The 16,353-nt window shown below is 36.1% G+C and overlaps 1 protein-coding gene and 1 long non-coding RNA gene across 3 annotated transcripts in view; one reads left to right on the forward strand and one right to left on the reverse strand.

Moving 5' to 3' along the window:
- LOC143900101 (uncharacterized) overlaps positions 1 to 16,353 on the forward strand; it is a 100,926-nt gene that overhangs the window by 35,625 nt on the left and 48,948 nt on the right. Inside the window, exon 2 of one of the 2 annotated variants that reach the window (XM_077411080.1) lies at positions 12,521 to 12,598. In XM_077411080.1, the coding sequence (XP_077267206.1) occupies positions 12,538 to 12,598 (61 nt within the window). In that variant the 5' untranslated portion in view covers positions 12,521 to 12,537. Of the gene's footprint in view, positions 1 to 12,300; positions 12,599 to 16,353 lie in introns of those variants that run through there. The other variant, XM_077411082.1, reaches the window with a different exon arrangement.
- LOC143900104 (uncharacterized) overlaps positions 12,412 to 16,353 on the reverse strand; it is a 31,422-nt gene continuing 27,480 nt past the window's right edge. Inside the window, exons 2-4 of the long non-coding RNA XR_013257713.1 lie at positions 14,363 to 14,425; positions 13,596 to 13,815; positions 12,412 to 12,546 (exon numbers count right to left, since the gene is read on the reverse strand). This is a non-coding gene — a long non-coding RNA (uncharacterized LOC143900104). The remainder of the gene's footprint in view (positions 12,547 to 13,595; positions 13,816 to 14,362; positions 14,426 to 16,353) is intronic.

Genomic DNA, 16,353 nt, shown 5'->3' on the forward strand with positions numbered 1-16,353 from the left:
AGGAGGCGGAGGGTGCCTGATGTACATCAACAACCACCGGGCGGTTGTGCCTCGGGGATAAAATTGATTCCCGCATGTGTGGCGCATCAATGGTTCCAAACAAATCGTCAAAGTGATTTTATGTTGTGGCCGGTATCGCGATGGCAACCGACCCGAACGCCATGGTAACGCCGCTGGCTCATTCGGGGTCTCTAATTCACAAACCTACGGACGCGTCCGTACAAAAGCGCTCTATTTGAGATATTCCGTAGAGCAGCGCGTAAACCCATGCCGCTTTTCGACTTTCGTGGCGGAAGGAGGTCGAAGGGTGCGAGGGAAACCGGCGAAAAAGGGGCGTTCGAGATCAGGGAAGGTGAGGGGGGGGGGAGGGTGAGAAAGAGAGGGCGCGAGAGGGAGCGAGGAGGGCGAGAGATAGGTGTGGGAGGGAAAGGGAGAGCCGGAGAGCCGCTCGAGGTGGAAAGAGTGGCAATGGTGAGGGGCGGGGGAAAAGAGAGGAGAGAGAGCGAGCTGCTACACCCCACGTGTGTGTTTCTCCACGAGTCGCCATGGCGACCCTTTGGCGTTCGTTACAGTAATGGGTTGGGAGAACAGCGGCCGGGAGGCGCTCGAGTCTCCCACGCTTGTCGGGGACACCTGCCTTAACGATTATCCTGTTGAAGGAAGGAAAGACGTCTCTATCAGGCGAGATTTTGCCGATCCTGTTGTACCGACAACAACCGATTTTTAGCACTCGTAGTCTCGCGTCTTTACAGTGTGTATAGTCTTTAATGGATACTTTCGTCTTTTAAACGAGCGTTTGACTGATATACGAAAGGTGCTTTCGTGTCTGATACGTTAGCCCTGACATTAATAGAATAAAACAAAAAATCCGTAAGATTTCTAGACACGTAAGGATACCTTCTGTTTCATCCGTATACCCTTCCACGTATTTGGAACCGACTTTTCCTCGACGATAAATAAAGCCTGATCGCAATCGCAGTAATAGGTTCACGTAGCATTGTTGAAACACGTGTACTCTGAGTGAGCAACTTGCGTGAGGAAAGTTTTCTCTGCTTTTAATGAAATTCTGCATTTACTGGAGTTTATCTTGTATAAAAAATTCCTAATTGCGCATTACAATTATTGTCATAGGGTAAGTCAGATTAAAAGATAACCTGAATATCGAATGGCGAATTGTCATGTATCGAAGCACGGATTATTACATCGAATTTTACTATGGCAATTTTCTGGTAACATTTATATTCGGTAAGTGCTAATAAATTAGTTTTTTAAAGCTAGAACGATCTTCTGAACTCGTAACGTCTAATAGCATAATCGTTTTTCATTAGGCGCTGCTCTTAAAGTGGCACATGCGGAAATCTATGATCGAAATAGCAACACGAAAATCTCGCGTGACAATATTTATCTGAAATCGCGACTACTGACATTATATCCGAAACGTGAGCGCGTGCAAGAAATTGTCGGAAGATAACTTCTCACACATCATACCGTTAGACTGTAAAAATTGCTTCTTGTCTCCTTGCGCTGATAATAAATATCGGTGGAAACGTTTATGCGTTTCAATGCAATTCAATGGAGTCTCAAATGCACGTTGGGATCACAGAATGTTTGAGCTGTGAATAATATTTTGTCCATTTGCATAATCGAATCTAATTGTATGATTTATATCGGAAAGACGTTATATATATTGCCAGTCAGGTCGATTTAAATTACTTTAATTGTTATTCTATATACTGGCGACAGAAATTTATTATTCTGCTAATTGTATGACTCTGCAATAGAGTTATCGCTCTCTTATACAGTTCTGCAAAGGGTATAAGAGTATAGAAATGTAATTTATCTAGTGTAATTTATCTAATTAAGATAAATTAACCATACTACAAGTAAACTATAACTGTTTATATTTTAGTAAAATAATACTCGGAAGGGACAAGAAAAAAGAGGAATTGCTCGTAATTCGTTCCAATTCATATATAATATAATTGTATTTTGCGTACAAGCTTTTTAGCTTGAGTTTTCCCAATCTATCTCTCGTGCTCTTCTTCCAGATTTAGAGATTTTATTCGTTATCGACGCAATTACTTAAAAGTTCAGGCATTCTGATTCCAACGCGACGCAAATAAAGTTAGCATATCATCAACCACCGTTACGTGTTGCTTCATGACATCGGGCTGCTCGCGATTGCGTTTAAACGAAGCGGCAGTACGAGGTGGATCCACCGAGCTGACCAAAGTGGGACGACGTTTCGGCGGGCACGCGAAATGTCGACTTCCGCTCCTCCATCGTTTCTATACGTCAAAGAGACGCGAGCATTCATCACCTCTCGATCCCTCGTTATATCTGTTATTTCTTCCTTTTTTTCCTTTTCGTGCGACAATGTGACGCTGCCATTTCTCGTTGTGAGTTCGGCTCGGCCTTTCCCACACGTGGGATTGTTTGCGATGACCTCTGACTCCGTTCGGTGCGCACGTCGCAACATCATCGTTACATTCACGCAAATAGCCGCCCGATGCTCGAGGCTAATCAGGACGGGACTCGCGCCGCTCTTCCTTTGCCCGTGCCTCATGAATCCGTATGAATATTGATCGGCGAGCCTTGATCATTCATTGATCTTCGGGGTCATCAGGATGCTCTCTACGTCGCGTGACTCTGATTATGGCCGCGCGCCAGTCAATGTCTTCAATTTCTATATCAGATCGTCAAGAAAAAATACTCACATTTAATACGTTTATTTTTTCATTTATGTGCGCATATTCTCTTGTAACAATCTATAATTATAAGTATACATAATAAACGTATTGTACGATATAAGTGTCGCATATTAATTTTTACAAGGAACATAAGTAATTTTAAAAATGCTATATACATATAATACGTTATCAATTAAATTTATTGATAATATTTTGTCCGACATTTTTAACATTCCATGATTTAAGGGTTTATTAAAATCAAAAGTCGATTAAGATCAACAAGGGGTTCTATCTCTATCTTTATTTTTATTAATTTTTTACATCGAGAAACTTTTTTTTATTACACACGTTTACATATACACATGGAGAGACAAAGATCACGCATCTATGCGAACGGGGAGTATTTAAGGATCAAGCGTATGCAAAGCAGTCTGTTACCACGCAGATAGCCTGTCCGCGTCACAGGGCAACACACCGGACGTTCGGTCTGCAAATTTATGTTAATCGGAACGTATCAGTAGTTCTGGAAGAGCTTAAACAGACCAACGGCGACGCTCGGTTTTGCTTTGTTTCGGCGACTAACAATAAGACGCGCGCGTATATAAACGCTGCGATGCTGCGAACATTTCATTTTTACGATAACGCCGTAATTTTTAGCGTAATCTTTATTTAAAGAGAAAATTTTTAGGGAGAATCTGAAAATCATAACTAAAACAAATAGTCGAACAATTTAAAAATTGGTAAACGCCTCATAATGTACGTACAATCAATATACGTATATGTATATATGCACTTGAAAATGTATAGGTCAATAGCGAGTGTGATATCGATTTGAAAAAATAGGTAAATAAAATATAGTAATGTACTCTGGAAGATTTGCCTGCAACTGCGACTAAACTACAGGCGCGTTCAAAAAATTAACGTTATAGTATTTACGCGTCTTTGAAATCATATACGTATCTTAAGAGACACGATTCCGGACCGATTCTTTCTCACATTCAAGAAACAAAATTTGGAAGAATTTAGAAGATTCTTTCTACAAATTTTCAAATACACGCCATATACGTTACACCCTTTATTGGATCGCATGTTCATGAATAATAGCATCTGTGCGTCGTTTCGCATTTCAGAAACATCTGGAAATACTTACGGCAAGTATTCTGTCGTAGGTAGAATAGTTTAGGATAAATTCTAAGAAGAATATTTCGGATAGTAAATATGTATCTTGAAATTGTCTCCTGGAAAATCGTTTCGCATTTCACAAACATCTGGTAGTATTTGTAGAAATTACATTAACATAAATTCTTCACGTATAGGTACTTTACTATATTTGTACATATACTCTTACAGCGATGTAAGTGAGAGTAAAACTTAAAAAAAAAATCAAAAAAAAATCAACAAACCTATTTTATGAGTACAAGTTTGTAGTGTGAAAACTGACCATGGACCATTCTCACAATTTCACACGCCTTCATGGACCTTTGAGATTAAATCTGATGCTGTTACTGGTTCAAATGAGAGATTCAATGCAGGTAAACAAAATCCACGCTCATGGGAGAGAGAGATCTTCTAGATCTCATCGGAGAAGGGGTTGCGATGTTTTAATTCCGAGATTGCCGAGTGACCCAACCGAATGGTCAATTTCCATGATATTCCCATGGACGTTGGCTACCTGAAACGATCTTCCTCGTTCACAAGGTGACCAGCAATGAAAATTTACCTGGGCAATGTCCGCGCGCGGCGAAGGAGAGGGAGAGAAAGGGAGAAGGCAGCCTATTTAAATCAGGTCGAAAAAATCCGTTAGGCATAAGTGACCTTCTTCGTGTCCAGCTCGAGGTATCTAACGAACGGCCAGTGGCGGTACGCGCGCGCGATAGCGGTATGGGAAAAACTATGCTCTAATAGATCCTCGGACGTGGCCGGCCGTGTCGACCGACCGTTGAGGGATGCGTTAAGGTGTCCTTACACCTGGGCGAGGAACTGCCGCTCGATATTGATATTCCTTGTTGTCCGGTACACTTTCGTAAACTGGAGCAACGGACGATCGCGTTCCCCCATCACGGTCGACTAGCCAGCGATGTTGTATCGTTCAGATTTCAATTCAGACCAACGCCTCTCAGATAAGAAAGACTTTTTTTTTCTTTAAACGTTACTATTGACTTGAAAATTTTGCCGATGAATAATATCTGCGAAATAATGATTATATAGTTTTGTATACAAATGGAAAATAGCGCACATTTACATTATCGTATGTTCTTTAATTTTTATATAGATAAACCAGAAAAACGCTCATGCATATCTCGATAGAAATGAATATAAATGCAATTGACAAAGAAATTATTTTACTCAGAATTATAATAATGTAATTCAAGAAACATTAAAAAAATTTCGTTTCGAACAGCAGATGACAAGCGATGACGCTTGAATTATGCAAGTTGCTCGTCGCTTGCATGGTGGGCTTGTGACCGTTGAAATATCCCGCCCAACAAATTTCCGTTGGTCAAGCTTGACATTAACTAGAGCAACGCACATACGACCCCACCACTTTCTTTAGAGACGAGCAAGGATTGGGCCAGCAAAGACTACGAATTATTTTTTATCTAAACTGGTATAGTACTGGGGCACTAACGTTTAGGACACATATTCACACGACGCACTAGCATTTCTAATCATATCAAACACGTTTGTAGGCATTCGTTGGTATCGGTCGAAACGCCCAGAAACACTTTTTTGGGGAAAGTTATTTTAAAATAAATTCGATTATAAATTAAAAAATTACATATATGAGATATCGAGTAGGAAATAATATTTATGTTGTTTACATAGATGTATCGCACATCTGTGCAAAATAATTGATCGAAATGAATAAGTAGAAATTAATTAAGTGCAGGGGCTTGCGCAATACGATTGTTGTTATATCTGCGAAAAGATAGTTTGACACAGTTTTCATCTTGCCTGTTTTTTTAATCGTTTTTTGTTCGCTGCAATGGAATGCAAGCCTTGAAGAGTTTAAGCAGATACGTCGTAGGTAAAAGTTTATCGCAGCTTATTAAGAGCCATACGTCATATATTATGCATTATTCAGTACAACGAGGCTGGAAATGGCATGGTCGTTATGAAACAAAACAAAATTAGAATGAAACACTAGGAAAAGTTTTGACGTCGATTTAAAAGAGACGCTCTCGTCCTTAAGAAAGTTGGAAACGTGACATCGCGCTTTTGTTAGTCGAAATTCAATTAAATGAAAATCACATCGACGAGGAAATATTCGAGTGCATTTGACTGCGATGATACATTAGTCACTCAAAATAAATAAAACATTAATACGTAATGAATTTGTTGTGAACTTTTTGAAACGTTTTAGATCTTTCTGCAAATAAGAGTGAAGATGTAACAGAGTGACGTTACAATAATGTTAAATAGAATGCCAAACAGGGATATATATGAATATAGTGTAAATGCGTATCGCTAAGTTGTGCCAGATAATAGAGGAAACACGAATTTTACGCATATTTCTATTATTATTACGCAAAAGTTGTTAAAAATGACTCTCATAAGAACCGTAAAACTGCTGTAACTATTTTTACTTCTCTCGTAAAACGGTTCGCTCGATAAAAGAGACTCGCGCTACCGTTATATAACGACATACGCGGTCACGGAGGCTTTTTTATCATTCGAAGGATATTTACGAGGCTCTCACATCGATGGTGTCGACTGCGTCTTAATTTTTGAGTATTATCGGTTTTATTTGAGGTAGAAAAATATGTGAGAGAAGCTTAAAATTTATGATTGGATTTGTTTTATCGTATAGATTAGTTTTTCCTTTCCGCAGATGTTCTTCTCCAACAGACTGCGTTTTGATTCTTTCGGTATAGGTTAATTTCTATAAATAAACCAACATTATTTTCTAATTTTGTCTTAACTTTATATCAATAAAATCGAATGTAATAAACAATTTATGTAGGATTTTGTGAACCCTCTAAGAATATAATTTGTTCTAATTATAATTATATATTGTTTTGTATATTTTTTGAGAAATAATGTGAAAGATTATTGTGTTTATTTTTCTTTGACACAAACATTACGAAGATTATTTTTTCATTTTTTAAATATCTACAATTCATTTTTGTCTTAACGGTTTAAAACTATTATTTATAACTTCTGAAAATTCACATTTTGTATATGACGAATAAGATAAAATATTTGTTTTTATTTTATTTTTAATTTAATTTTTAGAAAGTTTAAATTTTACGTAAATTTAAATCATCTATTTATACGTATATTGTAGATAATACCTAAAAAGCGCATTCTTCTAAGTGTAAGTTTGTCTGTGTGTATGTTTGCAAAGTAATTTCTGTACAACTTACACAATCTACGTATACAGAATATGTGCGTAACTGGTCTCGATAACTAACACGTTGACACATCAGTTTTACGTTTATATGACGCGGAAAATTGGTCGGCATCGGGACGGTAACGGTCAACAGTCTTCGACCAAACCAAAAAGCTCTCCTATTGGTGCAGATATTCAAATACGCCAATCGCCGAGCAGATTTTAACGGAAATGGTACCGCCAAAAGACACGTGTGTCATATTTTATCGTTAAACTTTTCTCGAGCCGCGCCCAGCCGGCTCAGAGCCCGCCTAGAGTAAGGGCATTTTAGATGGACCCACAAAAGGGTTATGTACCTGCACGACCCTGACGGTTGTTGCCGCGAGTCCGGCCGAACCCCCGTTCTGACCTGCGAACCTGAAGACCGCTCTTGTCCACAATCCCTTTAATTCGCGAGGACCAAACTGATCCCAAGGGAATCAGGTTTTCCATGTAACCCTCGTAACAGGTAGGCGCATACGAGATATCCGCACAATTCTGTGGAAGCGTGCAGGTATACGACCTTTGACACGCTGGACCTTCCCTCGTTCGTAACCCCGATTCACCTGGCCACGAGGGTAAACCGGTCCAAGATTGGTGGACCACGGCCGGTATCTTTATAGGGGTCCGATATGCGTTTAATTTTGCAGAACGTTAAAATAATAAAATTATGTAACCAAAAGACGACACGAGGATGATTCAATAGCGTCTTTTTAATGGTCAAAATATGCACATGACTATTATCTACGACGGAAACATTTTGAAAAATGAAAAATGCAAGTTTAAAAATAGACGATCGACTTATTTTTAAATCTACATATGTATTTTACAATCAAGTATTAATTATTATATTAGTAAAGGATAACAGTAAAAGATTTATTATTTACAATTTAATTAGTGAAAAATTATTGATGAATATTGTAATGTAATAAACATAGATATTTGTATTTGTTTAGATTTAAAAACTCTGGTAAAAATTGTGCTGTTAAATTAATTTAAAGTAATGACTTCTGGTGAAAATATAACAAAGTTGCGAAAGAGAAGAGTTTCTGCGAGAGTTTTGTCGTGCAGTTAAAGCCGTCCATCTCTTTAGAAGTGAGTCGTGGTCGAATGTCTCTCATCAACCGGACGTGTGTTCGGTTGAAACGTTAAGAGAAAGAAGGAGAAAATAAAGACAATTTCCGCCTGTCCGATGGGAGGACGCGCTTTGATTTGTTTTTGTAGTTTCCGCCGGAACCAAGGCGCAGGTATATGGGGTCTTGATATAATAATAATAGGGTTGCGAGCGAAGAAAAGGTGTGAAATTTCCGCTTTGTCGAGATTCAAGAAGTAGTTTTAAAAATTACAAAAAAATATGTGTCACTCTATGTGAGATTCACGCACCGTAAAAAAAATAGCTATGCATGCTTTTTTTATATTCTTATACACTTTAATAAGTAAAGCGATTGTAAATATTTTTTGTCGTTTATTTTTTTTACTTGATTATTTTTCCAATATGTGTGCGCGCGTGTGTATGTGTATGTGTATGCACCTATTTGATATTTTCAGAAATTTGAATATCTACAAAATTAAAAAAGTTGAAAATTTGGGACAAAAATCATTTTATTGTTTTCAAGATAAACTATATCCTTTCATGTCACCAAGGTTTTTGTTCGATTACAAAAATTTAAAATCAAAACCTGCTACGCTTTTTTTCTCTCTTTTCTGAGAATGTGCAATTCTCACAACTTTAGAATCGTTGGATATTCATCTCTTTCGAGACAAAGTGTTAAAAAAATACATGGTCGAATAATTCTTCTTACATCTTGAATAATTCTGGCAAAGTCATCTCTGCTCCGCAGTAAGATGAAAGAGCCAGAGCCAGAGAGCGGACGCAGCGGGAGGCTGCGCAAGCGTGACGTCCTTGCTCTCTATTGGCTTCGTTTAGCCGACCAATGAAAGCGGAGATGTCCCTACTATGCCAAGATCTCCGTCAGTGGTCCAGCCTTCGTCTGGTTTCAATTGCTCCGTATCAATATGATACATATATCGCTTTCAATATCATCATCGCGCGTTTTAAGTCCTTCGCGAAATGAAGAAATGTCTTTTTCTGATTGTGATTAATGACATTAATTATCAATTTCACGTTTTAATAAATAATTTTCAATTATGTAGCGCCTCGTTGATTCTCGGATTTAATAAATTACGTAACGCTTTGCTACTGCAAAACAAAATCGATTGTAGTTTCACACGTATATGTCTTTTTATATATCTTTTTAAGTCGAGAGATTTCCATTTATTCACTCTTTTGGCTTTTAAATTAAATAGATTAAATAATTACGCATTTCTACATTTTCTATGACTTTTAAATAATTGCTGTGTTAATAGATATTTATATTATATGGATTGTATTAAAAAAAAAAAGAAATAGGGGAATTTTAATATTCTATGTGCCTTAAATCGTTTATTCTATTTGCAAGTGTTAAAAATACCGATTTTCAATGAGTCGCCGGTATGAATAATGTATTCGCGGAAGATTTGAGACGACTTTACGTATATATAGAAGATTGACACACGGTCACCTTTGCATATTGCGCTTCTTCGATGACCTTACTTGCTAATGAAGTTGCGCTCATCGGTGCCGAGGCAGCACGAAGTCTCTTTATCACGCTGGCCGATAAGGCAAAAGTATCAATGGTCAGATGTCATTTATGGTAATTCGCAGACTGCTGTCGGCACAGCGCTCTTGAATAGCGAGCAAAAAAATATTGCGCGTTGCAAGAGCAAAATTTATAAAAATAAAAGTAGCATGAGAAAATTATTACATAATAAAGACGGACTACAATAATAACTCGAAAAATACAACACTATGATTTCCTATATGTATGAATCATAATTTTTGCGTAATTTTACCAAGGCTGATAATTTCAAGCTAAGAAATATTTGAAAAGATGGTTCCCATTCAACACTAAGACTGCCGAAATTTTCGTGATATTATCTCGTGAAAGTGATCGTCAAAATCATTTTCAGGGTAAAATTCCATGAAGCTTGTATGAAATGATTTAACGATACGTGAGGCACATATGGCGATATGGCAACAGAATTATTCGTATATTTCTGTAAACAATTTCTTCGCGAAAATGTTGAATTGTCAAACGTGCGTGCGTGATGATTCAAAATATTCCCGCTCAGTGAGCTCGGGATACATAAGTCATGATCTAGAATTCAGCACGCACTATTTTAAATGCAGAGAGAGACACAATGACTTTCAGTCGTATAATTGCCGCGTAAATAATGGTTGACTGCGCTTATCGTAGCGATGATAATAATGCGAAGGATGACGGTGCTACTCGATACGATCCATTCGTCTATGAACTCTCTTGTTTTAAGATCGATGGCGAAAGAAAATGAAAAGTTCGTAGCAGCAAAATCAAGTGTGCATTTTGTATTAATAAAATATAAAGGCATATATACATGTAATTCGTTAATATACGAGATAGCGCATGTAATATTTTTGCATCTCTATACAGCACATATACACGCGCGCTTATGAATGTGTGAATAACAATGTAAAATTATAATATGCAAAAAGTTTTAGAGCGATAATAACATGGACTGGAAACTTATTGAAATATTCACTTCCGAAATATTTCACGATATTGAAGAAATGTGTCGTAAATATCAAATTGTATTCTTTCGAATATCAAAGAAATTGTCTGAGTTATAATATGCCAAGAAATACTAAAATACTTTTCGATATTGAGAAAATACCTCGTAAATATAAAATTGCATTTTTCCCAATATCAAAGAAATTGTCTGACAAGCGTTTGTCTGACAATTAAAATGGTATTCAGTTGAATACAAAATTTTTCAAGGAATTTCTCAAGGCAGTATTATCGCCGAACTTTGCAATGTTTCCTCGTCTCGAGAGCTCCATAGTATTGTTAATGCGTTGTTCGAACGATAAATGCAGGAACAAGCGTAAGTGGACGACTTTGCTAGTAATCAAGTCTCCCATTAGTGGTCTCATTAGTGCGGCTTATTCTATTACTATCTACTCAACAGTCTTAGTACAATAACGTGAAACTTGCATCGCTCTTCTATGTATTATATTATAATAATATATTTTTAATATTGTTATATCATAAAATAAACTACGGAAATAGGAATAGATTTTTTTCTCACAATTAGTTAAAAGAGATGGAGTTAAAAGATATATAACATTACATTTTATAATACTTTAAGATTTGAGATTAGATCATCACGTTTCTAATATTAATTAGAGAAATTCTGATCGTTTAAGATCGATAATCTATTATAATCCCCTGTTGTGCTAAATATATTAATGGTTACGATAATAATGATAAATTTTTTTTGTTTAAAATGAAATAAAACTGACAGTAATATCGATAACCAGTGCAGTATTAAGATTAATATGTAATTGGATTATAATTTATGAGAAATGGACAATATTATCAAAGTTAATATGTAAATAATAATGTGTGCGACGCATATTGAAACTTTGTTCTTTGAGTTTTATGAATTTTACTGCTTTTAAATGATACCATAATACATATAATAAAATATACGGCTAATAATATAATATTATTATAATTTTTTTATTAGTAAAATCATAATTACAATTTATGTAGAATAATTTAATATTAATTACCCTTTTCTTGCTCCGTACCATTGTACACAAAAATATTCCAATTAGACGAAAGTTAGATCCTCTAGACACCAGATATGAAAATATCGTACGATATATTATACAATGTTTTGCCGTATCTCATTCGATAATATCGCCGAAACTTATCAAACGATAGAGATATTTTACGAGCGAGATTCATAATATTATCAGAACGGATTCATATTATTATACTGAGTCTATTTTCGTTCACTGCGCATCACATTTGCTTTCTGCAAATAAACGACCCGTCCTCGAAAGGTTACGATCTTCGGTACTTATTTTTCACGTATCTACATCCCTTTGGGATTACCAGTCGGCACGTACGTTAAAAGATCACGCTTGTCGTGAAGAAAGGGGTTGGTCTCGGCATTAGAAAAGAGTTGGCCCAGATTTAAGGGGAGGATCTGGCCTGCCATTGGCCGATAACTGGAGCGAGACCCAAGGGTGGATCTGATTCTCGATCTCACGTAGCTCCGAAGCTCCGCGCCGCGCCGGTCTCGCGAGCCGGGTCCTATAATTCGATTCGGAATTCTAGATCAACGGCCGTCGGGCACTTTGAATCTCCGATTATGGTAGCTGTTATTTGGAATTCAGATCGTTTCTGGACACGGTCCAGGAATGTGCAAAGCGCTCACGTACGACGTAACGGTGAAACGATCGCGCGCCCGAGAGAAGAATCCCCCGCGATCGTTTCGGGCTTCCGCCATCGACCCGCGTCGCCTCGTACACACGCGTATCCATTTCTGCTGGCGATTTTTCTGACGGCGACATTCGTCCTATCGATTGCAGGGTCGGTCATCGCGACGATGGCTCAACTGGAACAAAGATCGGATGATGCAAAATGGGCGGTTCAGATGGAAAAGATAAGTGAGTACTCCGCACGATGTTTTATGCGCGGCATGCGTGTGCTTATAGTGCTTAGTGCTGTTGAAAATTAACTCCACTTTTACCCATGATGAATAAATGGATGGATGTACGTTATATAAAAAGTATGTCAAAGATCCATATAAACCGTAAAACAAAATTATTGGAATGTTAATTATATTTGAAGCAATTTGTCTACAATTAGATGCCACAATGGACAAATTTGTCTTTAATCTGCTGATGGTTACATCGAGTAATTTTATACCTTGAGCAATGTTTTTCATGGGAATATACTGTACATTCTGTACATTCCTTCAGGAAGAGACGGAATTTTTTTAATTTTTATGTATGTTTTTTATCGAAAAGTTTATCTTTAAAATATGTGAAAGCAGTATTTTCTTGTAAATATTTTATCAATTTTTTTTATTGTATCTCTTACGGATCTAACTGATATGAACCTATATGACGCGTTATATTCTCATGAATCTCTTTGTTCGTCCATAATTTCTCGGAACGAATATTTATATCGCGTACGATCGATTTGCATTTTCCCGATTCAGAAATAATTCCGCCTATGACAGTATACTTATCGTGTATTCTGTCATAGTATGTAATCGAATCGAATTCTCCAAATTCGGATATTCGTGAGGAAAATACACAATCACAGACAATTTAAGAAACACATGCATGATTCAAATAAATAATCTTATAAGTACTACGTTTACAAGGTTTATCAAAGGTTTAAACGATTAAATTACCAAATTTGTTTTAATATTGTTCTTGCCTACCGTCACTTAAGATAGTAGATATAGATGCGGATGAGACGCGCAGTCTTTTTTACTTAATGCGATATTTAGAGGGCGTTATTTCGGCGGAGTCCTACATTAGAAAATTTCGCGATGAGTCATCGGGTACTCTCTCAAACCCTCGACAATACGTGTCTCGATATGCGTGCAGACACGCACTCCGGAAAGCACATGATTCATCGAATGAAACTCACAATCGGGCAATCTGCATTAACGATGCACCGCCCGATTCTGAGTCCCCCGATTTCCTCCCTGCCGTCCTCATCCTCCGCTTTCCTCACATCGTCCTCTTCTTCTTCCTCTTCGTTCGCGTCTTGTTCCTCGCTACTATCTACCGTTTCTGCACGATTGCCCCGTTAGACGCTGACATGGCCCGTGACCACGTACGCCGATTACTGATATCGCTCGTGAACGCTTGGAAATATCTGAAAATCAGTCGCTTCTCCGATTCTCTCCGTTTGTGAGATTTATGTCGCGTTTCATTCAAAAATTGATTTTCAGATAGAGATGCATTAGAATAAATATATCAAATCATTTTCCAAAGTGGGATTGTTAATTTAAATCTGACGTAGCTTATTATGATTTGTTAAAAGATTTTATTTCTTTGTTGCAATTATGAAATTTATTATAAAAATACTAATAATAAAATTTAAATTGATTGTGAGAAATTTTAGTATAAAAAATATAATACCAAAAATCTCATTATTATACGTATTATATTATTATACTCCTAAAAATTAAAGAAATCAAAATAACATATATACATGAATACATGTCGAAAATAAAGGAAACTAATAATACAAATATTTCTACTTAAACAAGATTAATATGTATTTGCGTATTGCACACGATATACTATTTATAAAGATGATTCAGTTGGCTTTGCCAAACAGCCATCAGATCTTTCAACCGAGATATCTGACTTTTCCTAGATTGATTGTCTTAGTCAGAGACCACTTACCTGTCCTCATATTCGAATCGCGTTTCTTCTCTCCACGGAACAACCAGACTTCTCGTGCAACCACTGAAGCACAAGAAAGTACTTAAATATATATCACGAGATAACGGGGCTCTGTAGAGATGAAAGTGCCTCCTACGTATATAAGAGATCGACAAATACAAATTAGCATAATCTATTTCTTAATTCTAACGCATTACATACTTTTTATTGTTGTTTCTTGTATTTAAAGAAAAACTATTTTACCTAACGATGAATGCACCGCAAAAAAAATTTTGAAAAGATTTTTCAATTAAATTAAATTATTTTATTATTAATTAATTATTATCAAACTAGATCTTTAATGTCCGATGTAAGTCGCAACTTTGACGCAATAGACTCTATGTTAATCATTAATATCTCTTTAACCATAATTGGATACAACAAATTTCTTTTACGGGTTGAAAGCCCCAACAACATGTTTAATTTTGATTGCAATAAACCTTCTCCAAGATGTCACATATCGTAGATATATAATATGCCAAAATACACAAAAAGAGTTTTTTTTTGCAACTTTAACTGCAAATTTCTCAAAATTGTGTCGTGATAAAGCAATTTGGTAAATAGGATCGTATTTGGCATCCAAAACTACAGGAAAACGCTTATTCTCGTTCTTGTACTCGAAAAAAAGTAAGTTATTTTGCTGAACAGTGTAGTAATTTCATTTATTCTAGCTGCTAGCAGAACAGTTAGAAATTTAATATTCTAAACACAAGTGAAACACAGATGTTGAAGGAATAGTCACGTAAGGGCATATGCTTTCTCATGTCATCGTGAAGGTCAGGCTAGAGACCATATCTCTGTACTTTCTTTACAGCCAAATTCCGTTTATCTAAATTTAGACATCCAGTGCAAACGAAAGACAACATAAAACGAGTCGAAAAGCTTGGTTACTCAGAGTTTTATGATTTTCATGGCGATGGAATGTAGCAGTGGCTCGACAATGGCTCGAGTTTCTTTATAACAGACGCACAGAGCATTCATGCATTTTTTCATCAAAAGTCAAGCTCAGTTGAGCCTGATTGAAATAACAGGATTAACATGAGAGCGACTATCTTACGTAATAATCAGCGTTGGGTAAAAATAGAAACAAAGTTTTCTTTTTTTTTGATTTTGATTTTATTTCGCTATCAATTTAACGACTATTTGCTATTGTTTGAGTATTATAACTGCCATGGAACGGCAAGTTGGAGATAGTTTATAATTAATTCATACTGATGATAGTGATGATATAGTTTCATGACCACAATCTGTCTAAAAATGGAAAGGAGGAACAGCGAGAAAAAGTTTTGTCATTCTTTGCATATTTTAGTCATTCTAATTGTCTATTATTAAGATAAATTGATGGTTCAATTGATTCCGAAATTATTCGAAAATAATGTTTATCGATGGATTGGTTTTTTTTTTACTTTTTTAATGATAAAAAAAATTTTGTTTAAGTCATTGCCATGAAATTTTCTTGTCTTGTGAAGCATAAATATTTGATTTTATATAAAATCTGTATAAATTACATTAGTATAAATAGTTTTCCAAAATTATTTTATTAAGTAAAAGTATATAAAATTTAGAAATACCACAAACAAAAATATAAATGTAAGAAAGATGTATCTTTGAATAACTATATCTTCAATATCTTTCTATTATTATATATATATATATTTTTTCACTGAAAATATGCATAATAATAATAAAATGTAGTTGATCAAATATTGATTCAATAATTATTGTCGGGCAAAAAATTCTCAAAACATTTATAAATATATTCGCTAGCTTTTCCTACTAGCTTTTTCTCACAGATTTAATCTTCTTAATTCGGAATCTTTGTTCTTTAATACTTCGAACGTGGAAAATAAATTTATTGAAAAGATTGGTCTCATTGGAGAGCGCCACTGATTGAGACGTTGAACGCGTGAGCGATGCGGAGTTGTCCGAGCAGAAATGGCTGGTCAACGTAC

Source organism: Temnothorax americanus, unplaced genomic scaffold (genome assembly GCF_048541705.1).
Source record: "Temnothorax americanus isolate GAGA-0224 unplaced genomic scaffold, ASM4854170v1 Scaffold3, whole genome shotgun sequence".
Taxonomy (NCBI): domain Eukaryota; kingdom Metazoa; phylum Arthropoda; class Insecta; order Hymenoptera; family Formicidae; genus Temnothorax; species Temnothorax americanus.